This window comes from Cajanus cajan, chromosome 1, assembly GCF_000230855.2.
Source record: "Cajanus cajan strain Asha chromosome 1, NIPB_CcT2T_4, whole genome shotgun sequence".
In the NCBI taxonomy this organism is placed as follows: domain Eukaryota; kingdom Viridiplantae; phylum Streptophyta; class Magnoliopsida; order Fabales; family Fabaceae; genus Cajanus; species Cajanus cajan.
This window is the reverse complement of record NC_138517.1, coordinates 1,328,130-1,349,010: the sequence shown is the minus strand read 5'-3', so window position 1 is coordinate 1,349,010 and position 20,881 is coordinate 1,328,130. Positions and strand designations below refer to the sequence as shown.

Sequence of the window (20,881 nt, the reverse complement as noted above, 5' to 3'; positions counted from 1 at the left end):
CAAAAAAGTTGTATGCAGTCATCTTAAACCTCTTAGTGTTTCTTTCACACTCAGTTTCACTCTAAGAATTGATCAGCAGTTTCATTCGATTAGGCCTTGTGACTAGATATCATTTGTCAAGAAATAAAAAAAAAAAAAAAAGGGGAAACAAAAATTTTGGGAAAATGTTTTGTTATTAAATTCGATCAAAGAAAAATGTGATTTATATGCCTTTACAGAGGTTCAGCCATGTGTACAACCTATTGGAAAGAAGTTAACAAAATAAATCCTAAAACTTGACTCTAAGAATAGGACATGTATTAACAAACAATAACAATAACATAGTTAAAATCCTAATTAACAGGAAAATCTTAAAGACTTCAGCATTAAAAATATTATATAAAAAAACTCATTTGATTGGGCAATTATTCATAGTACTAAACTATTATTAACCTCTACTTAATCCTCTAAACACATTAGAATTTAATATATTTGCATTAAATTTGCTACTATAACGGGAAGATACACATTTTCAAGAAATATTTTGTTTCGAATTTCACATTTGCTTTAGGGGCTTGACTAAAACAAAATTGGGAAAATCTTAAATTTATGATCTAGAGAAAATTATTTGTATAGGTATTTTTCACTTGGTGGTTTTTCATAGTAGCGTGCCGCGGCTTTCCGTAAAAGCTTATACACACGATGGTCTCTTAATGACAAATATATTTTATGATTTAGCAAATTGAACATTTTAGGCAGATTCATAAAAGTTCAAACCTTGTAAATATTGCACTCAATAATTCTTTATATTCCATCAACAGGATTATAATAATTATATGCACCGGATCTATTACAACTAACTATCATCTTGCTTAGATTTTTTTGAACTTTTTTTCTTGCTAACAATTAATGCACGCCCATACACGACATGCCCCTAGCTATAGTTTACTTTCTCTAGCTATAAATTTTGCTATGTTACTCAACCACTGTGATATTATTGAAATTGAGAGTTGAAACTTTGTTTTCTGCAATTGAGACAATAATGGAGAGTTCCGATGAGACGCACAACAAAATTGTAGTGATGAAACAATCATTCTTCGATGAGGTTTTTCTTTTCTTTTCTCAAACATAATATGTCATGTGGTTCTTTTAATTCATTTTTTTTTCATATGATAATTTTTTTTATAGTATTATTTGGGTTGTAAGTTCTTTCTATCAAGTCACAAATAACAGATAATAAGACTTATTCAATTAATTGATGCAAATATATTGTTTCAGGGATATCTGATTCCAACCCAGTTTCAACAGCTTGAGATGCTACAAGACAGTGACGATATGAACTTTGTTAGGGATGTCTTTTGTTTGTTTTTCACGGATATGACTAGACAATTTGCTGAGATTGAGCAAAATCTGTGAGTAATTTAAGTGCATAAATATAAGTTAGTGGAAAATTGTTATATATCTTAGTATTTCAATTGAAATTTCTAATAAACAAAGTCTCTATACATGAAAATTAATTGTTAGTATCCATGGTGCCTATTGGGGCTTATATAGTCAATTCTAATAATACTAGCATCTTATATCTATGAATTAGAATGTGTTCATAACAATTTTAGCATGTTTAATAGTATTCTACGAGCTTATTAATTTGAAATACGTTATTTGAGAATTTTTTAAAAATATTTTTAACTTTGTATTCAAATAGATTTTACATCTCTAATATTAATTTTCTGTTATTGATGGATTGTTCATTTACATAGTGGACAAGAAATTGATGGAAAGCAAAGGGAAGACTTGATTAGGTTTCTTCATCGACTCAAGGGAAGTGTGTTAAGGTAAACCTACTTTTCTTCTCCATCACCAAGACCCCAATTGATCGAGGATCTCAAAAATAGGTTTTCTTTGGTTTCATAATATCAAGCACATGAGAAATATTTTCTTATTTTTTTCAGCATTGGTGCTCTCAAGATTTTGAACGGAGTCAATAAGATGATACAATTTTTCGAAGAAGAGAACATGGAAGGGTGATTGTTATAAACTCTTGTTTCCTTCTATAGCCAAATAAAATTGCAATATGCTGACTAAAAAGTCATGAATTTTGCAGGATCATGGATGCTTTTGAGCAGGTGAAGATGGAGAATGCAAATCTTAGGGTGAAAGTTGAGCCTTACTTTAAGGTATCGCGCATTACACATTAAGCAATGAGGATTTTCCAAAGGATAAGCTTTAGAGAGCTATAAAAAAAAAAGTTTTTTTCTACCATTTAATGTGTAAAATGAAAAGTAGCATTAGAAGTTTACTTTTAGATTCTTTTATTTTTATTATCATTTGAAAAATATATGAATAAAACATGTCAAGTAGATAATATTCTTCATCCAATTTTGAATTTTAAATTTAACTTATTGTCTTTCAATATATATATGTACCTGATAATGGTGAGTTAATAAAAGTAACTATAAGCATCACAACAGTTGCAATTATAAAGGCTCTTGTGATACAGATTGCGGTTATTGTAACATAAAATTATAATATTTTTTGCACTGAACATAAAAAGATACTATAATTATAAAATCAATTGAATTTTCTCCTGTTTACAATATTTTTCACACCACACTTTCTTTTTTGACCTAAACCATCAACCATTAATTGCTTCACTTCCCCCTCCCCCAACATCTTGCAAGACACATCTATTAAAATAGAATATTGAAATTTGAATCTTTGTTTAATTTTGACAGAAGAAAGAAATAAGAGGATATTGTGGCTTCATGCAAATTTATTGTGATTGAACTTCACACCATAATTGCGTGTCGAAACAATTGCAAGGAAACTCGTAAGAATAACATTGCAGCCTCATAATTATGTGTATACTTGATCAATAATAAAAATAATAAAATATGCATTATTATTTTTACATTTAAACATTTTAATAATATAATTAAAAATTTCCGTGATGCAAGGAATATTCATTATTATACAGTTAGAACGAATGACAACGGCAAACAACAGTACATATATATAACTGAACCGATACACATTTAGGACTACTTTTTTTTCAATGATTTTTCCTCCATTAAATGTATGTTAGGTAAATTGTAGTATTTATTAAAAGTTCGCCTACCAATATTAAATGAGAGTGTAATTAATTGATTGATAATAGTAATTATCTAGCACTTTATGTGGCCAGCATCTTTCCTGTTTTTGAATTGGTCGTTAAGCATAAAGCAATGTATTTGGACCACTAGCATATACCTTACTAAGTTCTTTGTTTAAAAAAGAAACTAAAACTTCACTGTCCTAGATTTTTTTTTCTTGAAAGTTATTAAAGTTAGCTGGTTCTTATTATAAATAATAATAAAAAAAAACCTATAAAAAAAGTGCATTACAAAATTAATTTTTCTGAGCTTAAGACCTTTGATTTAATAATATATAATATAAAGTATTTTGATATACTTAAAAATCTTACTTGGATCGTTTAGAAATTGAAGTTAAGAATAATTTATAAATATTTTTTTCTTTAATTTACCAAAACGTTTTTTCAAAAATAAAATTATTACGACTCAACAAGTTAAAGTTAATAGGATAACTTTAGTTTATAAATATTTTTTTTTCTTAATTTATCAAAACACTTTTTCAAAAACAAAATTGTGAGAGCTAAAACAGATAATATTTTCAACACAACAATTATAAAGATTTCCATAGACTTACAAAACACAAAATAATGTTTCTCTATATGAGATCAACTAAATTTTTCTGTGTTAATTTATATAATTTGTTGCAGTTGCTGGAACAAGTAAATGGTGAAGTGGAGAATCCCCAGTCCCAAGATCCCAAATGAAGTTTTATAGAAGTGCAAGGGGTGGTTGGTGAGGCATGCATGCATGGTCCTCAGCCACCAACTTAGATTAGATTTAGTATAAACTTTTGCTTGTGATTTTTAATGTACTCAGTACATTAATGATTAATGTATTTGTCTTGTGTACGTAACTCTAAACAAAAACTATATATAGGGTCCTTCGTTGTGCTCATATGATCATATGGTGTACAATTCCCAGTGCCTATGTATGTTCTTTTCAATTCGTTGTACACGTATGTATACGTAATGTTATAGGTCTGTGATATATGTTAAAAAAATGAAGTCAATGAATACTAGTCTTATCATTCTAGACAATAAATTATTATATGATATCAAACTATATACATATTTATATAGTTTTGGCTAATTTTCATATATGTTAACATGTAGTTGATTTTTTATTTATTAATTTTTATGTTAAAGAATTTATAAAATCTGATTATGTGTCATATAGAAATTGATCAAAATTATGGATAAAAAAAAATTCCATGCTAGACCTGTTAGCGTTCATATATAGTTTAATTTGGGGGAAGTTATTTATTAATGTATGGCACATTAATCAAGAATTACTATTTTATTAGAAGAAATGCTATTTTTGTTTGTTTGTTATTATATTATCTATAATATATAGAAATAAAAAAGATAAGAGAGACAAGTGTAGTAAAATAGCGAGAGAGAAATATATTATAAAAAGTATTATATAATTTTTAATAAAAATAAAATAACTTATTTCCTAATTTCCTTGTAGAATTTTAAGTTAGTTGGATTTTAATTGTCCCACGTTTAATTTGTAACAAAAAAAAAGTATTTTGATCAATATAATAAAGACGAGAGTTTAGAAATAATAGAGATGGAAGAGTAATAAAATAGAAAGAGAAAAAAATATAGATTTTTAAATAAAAATAAAATATTTATTTCCTAATTTCCTTGTAGAATTTTAACTTACTTGCATTTTGTCATCTTTGTAACAAAAAAGAAGATATTTTATCGATATAATAATAAAGACAATACATTAGATTGATTTTGACTAAATTTGATAAATTAAGTCGAAGACCTTAATTTAAAAAAATTAAATAATTCAAATTTTTGTTGATGATATAATAAAGACTAAGACTTTAATTTAAAGAAGTAAAATAGTTGAAATTTTTGTTGATTATAAAAGAGTTTGTGAACATGAGACATGAGTAGTAAGAACATAATTAAAGAATAAGAAAAACTACTTATTCAACCTAATTATTCAAACTTTCAATATTTAATTTTAAGATAAAAAGTATTAAACATATACATTAATAAAACCTATAATTAATAAATTTGTGATTCTTTACCCAAAAAAATAACGTGACTGTAACTAATTTATCAATTCATTAAAATAAGATTCTAAATATACTTTTCCTTAAAAACCATGTTAAATAAATGAGTAGATACTTATTGTGATATTTTTGTAATTATTTTATATTTTTACCAAAAAATTAAGTAAAATAACTGAGTATTAAATCTTCTAATTATACCAACAAATCAATATATTTAAAGCATTTGTTACTCTGTAATTATTCGTTTGAACCTCCTAAATCCAACGACATATGTTAACTTTGAAATAAAATGAAATAATCACATATTTCTTTTTCTACTTAATTTGCTTTCTAGTCCCTACTACTCTCACCCAAAGTTGCACAAATAATGATTTTGTCCCAACTGAGCATAGGCAATAACAAACTATCCTCTCCTAAATTAAAGCCAAATTATTTTCTTAAACAAATAGGAAAAAGAATAATAGATTAGTTATTTGCAGTGTTAGTATTACATTTAATATTAGAATTATATGTTTGTGGCATAGTGTATCTCATATATAAATGGGTAATCAATATTGACAAAAGATCTAAAAATTTCAATAATTTTAAGCGATGATTAATAATTAAATATATAGAAAATATTTGAATGGATTTAAATTGTGCGAACAATATATTTTTTGGAGAAAAATATATTAATAATTTTTAATCTATATATTATTGAGATTGTAATAAAAATATTAACGATCGATGTTTTCTAGTTTGAATGAAAAAATCTAAGAAAAACTTACATGTATAGTATATTATTCATTCATATATATATATATATATATATATGAGAGGTAAAATTTATGTTAAATTAAAAGTTATTATAGTTGTTAATACATAAATTAAATTTATAAATTTTTAAAATCATATAATATTTTGTTTCAAATTAATATATTAAATATTTTTATAATTATTTATCAATTTAAATTAATAAAATAAAATATCATACAATATTTTAAAATTAACGATCAAGGATTAATATGTATTTTACACATATTTACTTGCATCCATAAGTATTTAACTTCGCTTAAGTTAAAGTATAAAATAAGATTTGACAAATTAAATAATATATTACTTAAAAACTAAACAGAATTTACTTGGATGAACCATTTGTATTTCAATTTCCAAGTTTGCTTTTTAGTAGGTGTTTCTTGTGTCCCAAAATAAGATACAAAAATCGATAAATCATTGTAATAATATGAACGTTCTTGATGATTTATAATTAATAATAACTTCTTAATCATATCATTGTTTGTTAGAAGGTGCATGAGTGAATTTTAAATTACTTTAGATCAAAAGTAGTAAATTTTTAAATTAGAAGCATTAAAATAGGATTGTTTTTATAAAGACTAAACTAAATTTAAATTTTTTAGAGAGATTAAAATCATATTTTAACCTTAAAATAATTTATGTACATCACTTTAATCTTATGAAAGATGTTTGAGCCTTTTTATCTTATGTTCTTGATCTCTTTAATGTAAGTGTCATTCCAAGAAAAATAGTCTAAATAATAATAAGATAATAAAAATCGTGGTTAATGAAATTGAACAGTAAAAAAGTTAATAAAGACTTCTATTAGTGATCATCAATTTAATATACCTCCTTATGAGAGCTTAGTAAACACCAAGCAAAATAAATATAGACTTTGGTTAACAATAATATAATAAAAGTTATTATTTTTTATATTAAATATTAAAATAATTAATCTGTATGCAAGTTATCGTAACTGCTTATGAAAGAGATAATATGCATTTAAAAAAAGAAAAAAAGTGTGTTGTTATGTTATGCGTTAGTGTTGATTGAATCAAAGGTGAATAAAAAAAGAGAGTAAGAGAGATTTCTTTATAGCAAAAGAAAAAAAGAGAGGTGTGGGGGAAAACGTGTCCCAAATATTAAGATGTGAGTGCTCACCATTCACCAACCTCTGGCTTATCAAAACGAAAAATATTAAGATCATATATTTACTTAAATTTATAATAAAAAAAATTATGACAAAATATGAAAGAAATAAATATTCAAAAAAGTGTCACTAAATTCTCTTTAGTTATATTTTCTTTTCTATCTCACAAGTTATTATTATTATTATTATTATTATTATTATTATTTAACTTATAATAACAAAAAAATATGACAAAATATGAAAATAAATATTTAAATAATAAGATAATTATATTTTTGGTTCCCTATAATATTAAATATGTAATTTTAATTTCTTTATTTTTATTTATATAATTTTAGTTCCTTAATTTTATAAATGTAAATTTCATTACTCTATCAAATGTTTAACTGTTTATCGTTAAAATCGTAATATTAGTCATAATCTAGATTTAAATACCTAACATAACAATTAATATTTAAGCTAAATTTCATTTTTAATTTTTCTTTAATCTAATAAAAGTTATAAAATGAGATAAAACTACAAATTAAAAGTGTAATTTAGTTAAAATATTATTAAATAATTATTATTTTTTCATTTAACTAATATTTGGTTATGATAAACATTATAATTTTAACAATTAATTAATGAACATATAGTGAAGGATCAAAATTGTATATTTTATAAAATTGAAGGATTAAAATTATAAAATTAAAAATTGAGAAACCAAATTTATGAATTTGATATTATTGTAACTAAAAGTACATTTTAATGTAATTGATGTTATTAATACAAATAAATAATTACATACATTTTTTTTTTGAAATTTACTATGTAAAAGTAGACTTTTCATTTTATTCAAATCAAATCAATTATCTTAAATTTACTTTTAAGGAAATTTACACAAAAAACTAATTCTAATTATAATCAATGATTATACCAATAATTGATAAATAGTTATTTTAATAAATAATTATTAAAATAATTTAATTTTGTAACTATCTTAAACAAGTTCTTAAATTATGAGTTTGAGCTTAATTTTGGTCTAAGAATTGAATATCTTAAGGATAAAATTTGCATAACAATATATTTGTGAAAATTTTGACAATGAGTCAATAGATCCAATAATGATCAATAACATAATATACATCATTGAGACTTTAAGTCCAATTCAATATAAAAAACTTAATTACGAGGAGATAACTACTACTTACATACATTACTTTTTTATATCACTAGTCAAAGTTAAATTTTCAAAAATAAATATTTATATATACATATAGGGTGAGAAATGAAAATCAAGTTTAAAGGAATTATTTTATTCAATAATTTAAGATATATTAAATTTTAATGATTCAAACGTTAAAATTAAAAATTCTTATACAAAATTTTAATATTATTTAATACTTTACATAAATTCAAATTAACTCATATACATAAAGTACAATAAGAAATAAAAGTCAAAATAATGCAAAGCAACAACAACATGCAGGAGCTACAGCATTCTACAATAAGAAATTTTCCAAAAAGTTTGTTTTTATTATATTCGGCATTAGGATTACATGCATAGCACATTTCATATTGAGCTTGGGTCCTTATACAACACTTGAACCAGCCCATTTGGATATATTATATGGGCCCTTAATGGAGTGACTCTTTATCTATATATGGTTGGACCAAAAACGGCCTCAAACCCATTTCACCTTAGATGGGCTTTAGCAATGACCAACCATGCTCACAAGTCACAATGCTACTCAAATTTGTACATGATAATAATAATAATAATTTACATTACCTAAGTTTGGACTTGATGGCTAGAAAGGTTGAAGAATGCACCTCTCTTGTGCCTAAGCTGGGCGTAGGTTCCTTGCTCAAGGACCTTGCCCTCTGACACATAAGCAATTGAATCAAGCTCTTTGATGGTGTTAAGTCTATGTGCCACAACAAGGGTGGTTCTTCCTACCATAGTCCTATCAAGTGCTTCTTGCACAACTTGTTCTGATTGCACATCTAGGGCACTTGTTGCCTCATCCAGAAGTAGTATCTTTGGGTTGCGAATTATGGCCCTTGCAATTGCTATTCGCTGCTTTTGCCCTCCTGATAGCTGCACCCCCCTTTCTCCACATTCAGTTTCATATCCATCTTTCAGTGACCTACATTACCAAAAAGAAAAATGCACTTCTTTAAATGATAATTAGTCTTGCAACTCTACACACTCAATTTCTAATTCAACAATAGTTAAGTACTTATTAAATAAGTTCTTATTGTATGATAGTTTTTTCATGAACTTGGCTCAAAAACATATTGAATTAAGTTATTTTGTTCCCCACGTGTATCCTCCTTTAAAGACAATCCTCTTCGAGACACTTTCAGACACTAAATGAGAACACTTATTAGAGATTGAACTTGTGATCTCTACTTGTACTGTAAGAAAGAGAATTTATGTTTTAACACATCTTGCATGAAGTCCTGAAAAGATATTGGTTCTTGATTTCAAAATCAAGTGATTCATGAAAGCTTATTAGAGGCCAAACTTGAATGCCATGCATGAGAAATTGAGCACAATGCCAGGTTGCCATTTTCCAAGTCAATTTGAGTTGATTATTTTTGGATAAAACTTAAGCACAATACCATAGGTAGTGTTGGTGTTATTTTTTAATTACAATTAGAATATTACTGAAGTAAAACTTTGTTTTCTGATTTGAGAACAGTATCAATCATACTTATGGAGCTGTATTTAAGTTTTGTTCTTAATTTTTTCATGTGAGAGTGGAAGTTAAAACTTACGATATGAACTCGTGAGCATTGGCAGCTTTTGCAGCCTCAACTACTTCGTCCTCTGCTGCATCTTGCTTACCATACAAAATGTTGTCACGTATGCTGCCAGAATATATCACAGGTTCTTGGCTAACCAGTGCCGTGTGTTGCCTGTACCAGTGAATGTCTAATTCCCTTATGTCTATATTATCCACTTTAACTGAACCTCTCTCAACATCATAGAATCTTTGAATTAAGGCAATCACTGTTGATTTTCCACATCCACTTTTTCCAACCAAACCAACACTTTTTCCTGGCTTCACCTCCAAGCAAAACTTGCGCAATATTGGGGTCCCTGCCCTGCTTGGATAGGCAAAATCAACATTCTTCAACTCTATCTTTCCATTCATCTTTTCCAACTTAAGGCCGTTAGTGTTATCTCCAGTCTAACCCCAAAAAAAAAAAATCATGTCAATTCATAGGTAAAAGTTGAGTAACGTGTCAATGATAGGGATGCAGAGCTTGTTGGAGTACAAACAAAATACAACATTGTTAGAATAAGAGAAAGAATGTTGGTTTACAAGCATATGAATATATCCATTGGTATGAAATTTTTAAGTGATGACCAAAACTAAATCCATTAATGTTTAAGTTCAAAATGGATAATATTGTATCCATGTGGAGATGTGTGTGAACTCCCGATATGCAGATAACATTACTGAACAATAAAAATATAGTATCATTGGTTGACCACTTTTTTCCTCTTGACCCTAATACTATAGTATAGTGACTGCAGGAACCTGGACATGTTGACTATGCACCAAATTAGGAAAAAACTTAGATTTCAATTTCTTAGACATTTTAAGTGTTGTTTTCGAATTAAAATTAGAGCATCACATTATAATTTGCATAGCAAAAGTTTGCATTAAAGATCAACATAGGTTAGGTGATACTCAAATTTTAATCGGCAAAGAACACCAATGCATCCAAGGAACTGCATGTAATTTTTGTACATTGCATTACTAAATAGTTGGCCCTCTATATATGGACTTACAGTGTGTTTGGTCACACGTCTATACTGTTGAGAATCTGAATCAGCATCTATTATTTGAGTTTATTTCATATTAATGGAGCATTATTAGAATTTCTACGGTTATGATTTTTTAATTATAGGAATTATAGGTGCTGTAACACTTTTATGAGTATTTATATTTGTCATTTAATTTTATGTTTATGAGCAGAATTTGTATCAACTTTCAATTATGTATTTAAAAGGTTACAAGTATGAATAAAATATATGAGTTTAAGCCTTCTAATTCTTCTTGAATTCCAACAAGTGGTATCAGAGCTTGCTTCTTACGGGCTGTGAGGAAAAGTTTATTGAGCGCTAAACACATTGAGGTTGAGTGCAAACACAAAATTGAGTGATTTATTGTTTAAACAATTTTTGGTGCAAGGATGTCTACTTCCACCAATACACCTGCAATTCCAATGTTTAATGGTGAAAATTATCATATTTGGGCCGTCAAGATGAAATTTGTTTTAAGATCTCAAGGCTTATGGAATGTTGTAATTTCTGAAGCTGATCCACCACCATTGAGAGAAAATCCAACCATTGCACAAATCAAAGCTTATGAGGAGGAGAAGCTGAAGAAAGATAAAACCATCACTTGTCTACATGCAGGACTTGCAGATCATATTTTTACTAAAATCATGGATTTGGAAACACCTAAACAGGTGTGAGACAAGATTCAAGATGAATTTGAAGGCAATAGCAGAGTCAAATCTATTAGACTTCTCACATTGAAGAGAGAATTTGAATTGATGAAGATGAAGGATAATGAATCTGTCAAAGATTATTCTGGCAGATTAATGGATGTTGTGAACCAAATGCGACTTCTTGGTGAAACATCATTTTCATTTATAGATCAAAAGGTTGTCGAGAAAATCATGGTTTCGGTGCCTGAAAGATTTGAAGCCAAGATTTCTGCAATTGAAGAGTCTTGTGATTTGCAAACTCTCACAATTACTGAATTGACCAGCAAACTTCACGCACAAGAGCAAATCCATTAGAAGTGATGAAGCTGTTGAAGGTGCCTTTCGAGCAAAGCACAATGGAAGGAATTTTAGAAAGTCACGAACTTTCAATAAGAACAAAGGAAAAGATGAAGGTTCTTCGAGAAAAGGAAATTTTTTGCCTTGTTTTCATTGTCAAAGAACCAACCATTCTAAAGAAGATTGTTGGTTTAAAGATAAACCACTTTTTCACTGTAATTTTTGCAATAAAAATGGTCATAATGAAAAGTATTGCAGATTAAAGAAGAATCAGCCTAAACAACAACTAGAAAAACAGGCAAATGTGGTTGAAGAAAAAAATGATGATGAAGATGAGTATTTATTTATGGCATCTCAAGAATTCAATTCACATGAATTGAATACTTGGCTCATTGACAGTGGTTGCACTAGTCACATGACTAAATATTTATCATTTTTTACCTCCATTGACAAATCAATTAAGCCAAAAGTCAAGATGGGAAATGGTGAAATTGTACAAGCCAATGGAAAAGGTACAATTTCTATTGCAACCAAGAAAGGTATGATAATTGTTAAAGATGTTCTCTACATTCCAAAATTGGATCAAAATGTTCTTAGTGTTCCACAAATGCTAAGGAATGGTTATGGAGTCTCTTTTAAAGAGAATTATTGTTTTATCATGGATGAACATGATTTAGAGATTGCAAAGATTGAGATGACCAAAAACGGTTTTTATTTGAAATTTGATTTGATTGAAGATCATGATTTTATTGCTAAAATTGATAAGAGTAATGTTTGGCATGAAAGATTTGGTCACACTTTTAAGCAAGATGTATTTGATATGACAAATTCCAATAAATGGTATTCAAAGACAGGAAGAGTTAGATTGAATAACAGAAGATCAATTGGCAGACATCTTCACAAAGGCACTTCCAAAAGGAAAGTTTGAGAACTTGAGAGGGAAACTTCGAGTTAATAGCTACTGATTCAAGGAGGAGTGTTGAGAATCTGAATCAGCATCTATTATTTGAGTTTATTTCATATTAATGGAGCATTATTAGAATTTCTACGGTTATGATTTTTTAATTATAGGAATTAAAGGTGCTGTTACACTTTTATGAATATTTATATTTGTCATTTAATTTTATGTTTATGAGCAGAATTTGTATCAACTTTCAATTATGTATTTAAAAGGTTACAAGTATGAATAAAATATATGAGTTTAAGCCTTCTAATTCTTCTTGAATTCCAACATATACCATGGTTTTTTGTGTCTGCACAGAAGCTATCAGTTATAGCTTCCACTTTTTTTTACCAAATTGACGTGATTTCGGCATTTGTAACGCGTGTCCAAAACACACCCTTAATAAACAAAGATTTGTGCATAGTCTCTTGAACTCAAAAGGAGCCCCACTTGTATAATCACGATTCACAAATGCAAGAATACTGAATTATAAATACTAGATAGCAAGACTCTAATGCATAAGACATGGTTTAATGGGGCAAATGGGCAAATGGAATACCACAAACATAAGGGAACGGAGAATTTGAACATTACTAAATTTTGTTCTGCATACATAACACAAAAAATTTCAAACATAAAACTACATACATACCTTGGGAATTAGTGATTTCCGGTCAAGAATTTCAAACACAGATGCCACTGCTGTTGAGCTCTTGGCAAGGTCAGAAGTCATGCTTCCAGCCTCAGCTATGACCTTGCCAGTGCTCACCAACACAAAAAATGTTTTGAACACATCCCCAGCTGATATTTCTCTCTTTTCCACCAAAGTTCCACCATACCAGAAATCCAAAGCCCATGACATGAAAGTTAGGCACTGAGCAGACCCCATTCCTATGCCAGCTAGCCAAGACTTCTTCCTTGCCTCCTTCCTTGGTGCCTCTTGAGCCTCATCAAATAGCCTCAGCACTTTTGGAATGCTCCCGAATGAGGTCACAATTCTGTGATTATAAACTGCTTCCACCGCAATTTGTGTGCTTTGATTCTGTGCCTTAACAAACTTGGTTGAGAGTGTGGAGAGCAACACTTTTCTTGTGTAAAAGCAAAGGATTGTGAGTGGCTGCACTGCTATCATTACAAGTGCAAGCTTCCAAGCCACTGCAAGGCCTATGATCATTGCAATGGTGACAGCAGAAGTTGTTTGAACTAGCAAAGAGAGTCTATCTGCTACAAGGGACTTAACCATGGAAGCCTCATTGCTTAACCTTGAGCACAATGCTCCACTGGAGTTTTGTTCCTCATCAAACCAAGCAGTTTCAAAGGTCAAGATATTCTCCAGCATGCGCAGTCTTATCCTTTTAGTCAACTTGGCTCCCATGTAAGCAAAATTGTAGTGTTGCAAGAGGTTGAGGATCATAGAAGCAAGGGATAGGGAACAGAAAATGAAAGAATAAGTCCTGATTCTGTGCCTCATTTCTTGATGGCTTTCAGCAAAAAAAGCAGAAATCATGCCCCCAATGGTTAAAGCATATATTGGTTGAACTGAGCCAAAGGCAATGGCTGAGAGGGTTCCAATTAGGCCTTGTTTCCATTCAGGAGCATTCAGAGAGAGAAGCCTTGTGAAAGAAGGTGGAGAGCGAGAAACTTGTGTTGGGGTGGTTTCATCAGGCAATGGTGACTTTGGAAATATGGCAGGGCTTGACCTGGCTGTGCTTGGTCTACCTGCACTGCTTCTTGCTGCAGAAAGTGCACCAAGTTCTTGATTTTGATCTTGGTCATCCATGCTCAATTGTGTTTGTAGTTTTGCCAGTTTTGCATAGTGGCCATTTGGACGGTTGATGAGTTCATTGTGTGTGCCAGTTTCAATGATTCGACCACCACTGACTACTGCTATGAGGTCTGCATTTCGAATTGTTGATAGCTTATGAGCAACAACCTGATCAAGTTCAGTAGGTGTTATACAAGGGAGGTGCAAAAGATTTGGTCAAATGTTCACTCAATCATTGTGATAATTATACTAAAGGTATGTCTCAATAAACTTTTCCGTAAGTACTTTTAAAAAAAAAAAGTTAGAAAGACGAATGATATTAGCTTCTGAATTTGCTAAAATTAGTTCAAACTGTATGCATCAGTTGTAAAAATAAAGAAACTAATTTGAGAAAGCTTTTCAAATCACTTATGTATAAGCTAAATTTAATTTTCAGACAAACTTTTTTATTTTTTTCTTATTTTATTTTTCTAAAAGTGCTTACGGAAGAGTTTATCTAACCAGAGCTTGATATAATACTATATCAACATTTGAAAGCATGTCTTTTGCCTTTTAATAAAATTGATGAGTGAACTAAAGTAGTTTAGGTATAGAGTAGCATAGTTTTATTAAGTTATTGGTTTGTATCAAATGGATGATTGCACTTACCAATGTAGTTCTCCCCATGGAAGCTTGATCAAGGGCATTCTGAACCAGTAATTCTGATTCAGAGTCAAGAGCACTAGTTGCTTCATCAAGTAGGAGAATTACAGGATTCTTTATGATGGCTCTTGCAATGGCTATTCTTTGCTTCTGTCCACCTGAAAGAAGTGCCCCTCTTTCTCCAATCTAGTTTCACTCGATCAGGTTAGTAGCTGCATATTTTCTTAATGGTGTAAAATGTAGAATCAAAACTTTTATGTGTAGCTTATTAAGCATCTAAGGGTGGTGCTAAAATTATTTCTTAGCTTTTATCCTTTATTAAAATCTTCTAATCATAACATTTTATCTTATCCAAACACACACTTAGTCCTGACAAATAATGAGATAATCATGTTTGGATTAATTTCTTCATAAATACTTAAAAAAATTGAACTTCTCTTGTAAATTAAATTAATTTTATGCACTTTAATTTTTATAGAAACATTTTCATTTAACTTCTCCAGAAACTGAGGGTGTATAAGTTGATTTAACTTATGAAAAAAAGTTTGACTCATTTACTTTTTATTTTCTTCTAAGAGCTAATTAAGATATTTATCTAAACAGAAAGTTCCAAACATTATTAATTTGAGTATGTGGAATTAAGCTAACCAGTTGCAAAGCTCTATCACTTTTATAACCACAAGTTTTGTTTAGAATTTAGACGAACTTTTCCACAAACAGTGATAGGAAAAGAAAATAAATGATCTTCTCCTATAAATGCACTTAACTTTTATCCAAGTTTTTTTCATTTAATTTCTCCAAAACAAAGTTGTATAAGTTAATTTTAACTTATAAAAAATTCAATCCATTTGCCTCTTTTTTTTTTCTTCTAGAGTCACAAACCCTATTTGGATAATAAACTAATTTACCTTGGTTTCATAACCAACAGGAAGTTGCCTTATGAAGTTATGAGCATTGGCTGCTGAGGCTGCAGCAACTATTTCATCCATGGTAGCATCAGGTTTCCCAAACATAATATTCTCCTTTATGGATGTCCCAAACATTGCATGTTCTTGACTTACAAGCCCCATTTTTCCTCTCATCCATTTCAACTGCAGACTTTTTATGTCCACACCATCAACCCTCACAACACCTTCATCTGCATCATAAAATCTTTGCACCAATGCTATTGCAGTGGACTTGCCACTCCCACTTGCACCAACTAGAGCAACCGTTTTCCCTGCTTCCACTTGGAGATTGAAATCACTGAGCACAGCCATGTCTGGACGAGACGGGTATGTGAATTTCACATGCTCAAAGTCTAGCTTGCCATTAATATGTTCTAACACAAGTCCTTTTGTGTCTTCACCATCAATTAATGGTATTCTGTCAATCATGCCAAATATTCGTGAAGCAGCAACAGATGCTTCTGTGAAGTACTTTAAATCAGGAAGTACCACTCCAAGAGATCTACATATTTACATTTCAACAATTAGCAAAGTTAAAAAAAAAACATCACAAATGAAAAATATATTATGATGAAGAACTATATTAAGAAATTAAATTTCAACCTAAGTTAACCTTATAAAACCTTGTAAATTCAATTTATAAGTTAATAATTATTTCTTTATATATATTATTATAGTCATCTCACTAGTCAATGTAAGATCTTTAATGCATTTTTCTTATATCAATGAAGTTTAAAAGATCGGAGATCTGCCATTAGTATGAAAACAAAGTATAGTTAGGATTAGTACTAATGAATCTTTAAAAAATTGGATTTGAGCATAATTCAACTTTATGAAATTGATTTGTAAGGTGAAAATTATTTTCTACTTGTATTCATTATTATGTTCATCTCACTTGTTGTGGATCTCCAACAAATCATAACTAATAAATTGAAATTTACCCATTTTTACTTTCTAATAAGATTTGAATAATTATTTTCATGAGATGACTGCTACATTTTTTTTTTTGAGAGACCGTGTTACATTTATAACTACTCTTGATTGCAAGAAATTCAAACACTCTTACTACCAACTTTGATTTATTTCTCTTTAGAGATCGATCTGTTAGGGAAAAAAGATAGAATTAACTTTAATGGGGAATATAAATCATTTTATTCGGCATAAAACATTAATATACATTACGTATGATTAATAAAGTTGAAACTGTTGACCTTGATCAAAGAGTAAGAATGATAAACTTGATTTTTCATAACTTTACTAAAAATTAGAAGATAAAATAGGTTATGTATTAATACCATATCAATCATTCAATCACAAATCACAATATATAATAAATTTGTTAATTTTTATAATAAGTACATTAAAAGTTAAATCAACAATAATTTTTTATTAATCTAAATTAAACTTTTTACACTAAAATTGACCATTAAATTCAAATTAGAATTGCTAAAATAAAAGAAATTTTAAGAGTTGTACATATGATCCTTGAATTCATCATATATTTATAGAGTTATGGTAATCAGGTTCAAGCAGAAATAAGTAGTAACAGTTGAAGTTCATGTCAGTTAGTTCAACATTAAGTTTTAGTAATATATCTTTGAAATCGAGTAAAAAACACTATCTTACATATATGGCTGCAATAAGAGAGTCTATAGTACTGTTACTAAAACTGTAGGACCCTTCCTTTCTACGTACTAGTCTTGCTTTTCATCAAATGCTTTTAAGAGGTAACTTTTTTTTTTTTTTTTTTTTATAAAGAAAGGGCATTAATTTGAATGTCTTACATACTTTACTGAAGATTGGCACTATTATGTCCTCAAATTAAATATCACGGTGAGGTAGTAAAATATTTGGCGCATTAGCGAAAGATAAAGACCAACACACTTTTCTAAGAATGAGACTTGATTCCGTTCATATCACAAAAGTTTGTTATATGGAATTAAACTAATTATTTTTAATTCGCTCTCCCTAAAGAGAACGATGATGACATTAATGGCTGGCTATGACAAGTTGCCTACTCTTGATATAAGATTTAGAATGCAACTTTAGATTAATATTTGAACTTTCTGGTGTCCCAATTTTTAATTCATATCAAGATCCAATCTGCTACTATACGTTGCATCAGCCAAAAAAATGTAGTAAATTTTAAACCTGATTCAAAGAGATGATTGAAAATGAATAAATTAACCTCGACATATCTGAAATTATACTATTTAACTCGTGTAAAGTTAGCAAATTATTTGAAATGATAAAATAAATAATATTATTAATTTATTGATAAGAAAATGAACTGTCTATATTACATGCACATATATAATAAAACATAATTATGCTAAAATATCAATCATTACGATTTTCCCATCGACTATTAAAATTACATACTTTACTCGTATTCACTTTATAGAGTCTAAAATAATGATAAATATCTATCTTTATTATAATTTTTTTTACTTTAATTTCAAATTTTATAAAATGTCCTTCATTCTATTTTTTAAATAAAATATAAGGCATTCACTTTACTTTTCAATAGTAGTACATTAATTGAAATATAATTAAAATAAATGACATTTTGTAATGATAGACACCAAAATATAGCATAAGTTTATAAAATTTCACAGATTAAAGTTAGGCTTTATAGAATTAGATTGGAAATTAAAGTTCAATGAAAAAGATCTAAAATAATAATGTTTGTGAAAGAAATTTTTTAGGAGTGTATATTACTCAGTTTTAAAACAATGTATAAATTATATATGAGAGACAAAAAAAAAAAAAAAAAAAAACAGATAGTGAAAGAAGGTACTTACAGTCCACACATTATGAAGGAAATTCCTGAGGCATAGATCCTTCCACCACTTTCACCTTTGTACATAACCAAACGGCTTCCGTACCAAGCAATGAAAGCCCATATTGCAAAAGAGAGACCTGTGCTTCCCACAGCAAGACCCTTAGCTATGCCTTGTTTGATTCCAAGCCTTGAAGTTTTGCACAATATGTCTGAATATCTCCCTATGATTCTCTTCTCAGCAGTGAATGAATAAACAGTTTTGATGGAGCTTAGTGCCTGTTCCACTATGGAGTTTGCTTTGCCATATTCTTTCACAGATGATTTTGACAAGTAGATAAGGTACTTGCCATAGATCATCCCAGGGATAATAAGCAAAAGGAGGGTTGGAAATGCTACTAAAGCCAGCCTCCAAGAGAAATACGTGGCAAATGCAACCCCAGAAATGAATGATGATGAGTGCATCAAGAATAGGGGCACCTGAGATACCAAAACCATAGGTTAAAATTAATTAAGGGTGAGAAACTTGGTAATATGTAGAATATAGATGTTGATTGAATTGCGAGTATGTGACATGAACTGCATAAAATTACAAAGATTTTTCTTGTTACGAATTCATTTGACTACAGATATTTTGTTCAAGTCAGACTACTTTGAGCGGCATAAAATTACGAAGATGAAAGAAATCATTGAAAGAAAAGTAAAGAAAAGAAATTTACCTTTTCACTTAGAACTTCTTGGATGAGAGAAGTGTCCTTTGAGATGCTATTGATGATTTCAGAAGTGGTAGCTTCTTGCGAATCGAAAAACCCTACTTCTTGTCTTAGGACAGCTTCTAAGTACTTGTAACGAATTCTCAGCACCTGCCTCTCACTTGTTTTGCTCCAGCAATACCCTTCTGCAATTAAGCATCAATTATTGATTAGTCTCCAATTATTTATGTATATGGTTTGGTAATTCTTTTTCAGGATCAAAACTTTGAGAAAACTCTGACCCAAAAATGAAAAGTTATTACTGATATATATATATTTTGTTGGTTAGTGTAATTCCAATTTTCTTTGTATGAAACACTACTTTTTAGGGTCTCATATGTACAAAAATGGCCAAACATGTGTGCCAAATTTAACATGTGAAAACTGAGGGTGCCTCGCTGAGTGATTCCTACTTTAGTTAGATGCTAATGCTAAAGCTAAATGTTGCTTATTAGTAGTATTACAGTATACTAGTTATTAAAACGTTTCACATCTTTGTCCTCAAAAAGTGAAGCAAGTATGTAAAAGAAGGTTTGAATTTGGATTACCCATGAAGGCCACCACCATTGCTGCTAATCCCAAGTAGACAAAATATAAGCTGCACTGTAAATTACAATTCAAATCAAAAGAGAGAGAAAGAAAGAGTCTATTTAAATACAAACATAGAAAAGTTTTTGAACGTTTCTTTATTGAAAATCAAAAATAAAATTTCAAAAATACTTCTAATTTATAGACTATCTCAAATGTTTGATGGTGAGAACTACTATATATGTGTCTACAAAATGAAGAAATTAAGGATCTAATGAGTGAGTCAACTTTAATTAACTTACCTTTCCAACCTCAGCCATGTAAGTCTTACTACTTAGTTGGTTGTCACTGAAACCTAAGCTGTTCATGATACGGCTAGCAAACAGCAACAAAACATTTGTCGACATGCCGTCTCCTATTGCTCCCAAAGCACCCATTAACATGAGCAGCACGTCAATCCAATCAGCATATCTCAAAATCATGCCTGTGGAACCTCTCTCTTTTCTTCCCATCATCACCTTTTGTGCCTCATTCTCATCCTTACCCATTTTGCTAGCTATACTTTGAGACCTTGTTAAGTTTTCAAATATGAAGAAAAGGAGAAGAGACAGAGAGAGATGGGGTTATGAACTAAGGAATTTTGTTGGGGGCATCACAATGAAATGATT

General features: G+C 29.4%; 2 protein-coding genes across 4 annotated transcripts; one reads left to right on the top strand and one right to left on the bottom strand.

Annotated features, from left to right (window-relative positions):
• Positions 1–415: 415 nt before the first annotated feature.
• On the top strand, positions 416–4,147 carry LOC109803256 (pseudo histidine-containing phosphotransfer protein 2). 2 transcript variants are annotated; one of them, XM_020364748.3, is made up of 7 exons: positions 416–1,084; positions 1,258–1,391; positions 1,740–1,814; positions 1,932–2,003; positions 2,084–2,156; positions 2,715–2,809; positions 3,758–4,147. In XM_020364748.3, exons 1-6 carry the CDS (start codon positions 1,022–1,024, stop codon positions 2,763–2,765), a joined length of 468 nt encoding a protein of 155 aa, XP_020220337.1. In that variant the 5' UTR covers positions 416–1,021; the 3' UTR covers positions 2,766–2,809; positions 3,758–4,147. The 2 variants fall into 2 exon arrangements, with proteins under 2 accessions (XP_020220337.1, XP_020220336.1); XM_020364747.3 differs by lacking the exon at positions 2,715–2,809 and having other exon boundaries at positions 423–1,084.
• Positions 4,148–8,560: 4,413 nt separating this feature from the next.
• Positions 8,561–20,881, bottom strand: LOC109803314 (putative ABC transporter B family member 8). Of its 2 annotated transcripts, XM_020364834.3 has the most exons (9): positions 20,516–20,881; positions 20,234–20,288; positions 19,653–19,831; positions 18,956–19,413; positions 16,113–16,653; positions 15,211–15,390; positions 13,450–14,730; positions 9,830–10,245; positions 8,561–9,195 (listed from the first exon to the last, which is right to left on the bottom strand). In XM_020364834.3, the coding sequence occupies exons 1-9, from the start codon at positions 20,759–20,761 to the stop codon at positions 8,838–8,840; spliced, it is 3,714 nt and encodes a 1,237-aa protein (XP_020220423.1). In that variant the 5' UTR covers positions 20,762–20,881; the 3' UTR covers positions 8,561–8,837. The 2 variants fall into 2 exon arrangements, with proteins under 2 accessions (XP_020220423.1, XP_082928378.1); XM_083072252.1 differs by lacking the exon at positions 20,234–20,288 and having other exon boundaries at positions 20,516–20,648.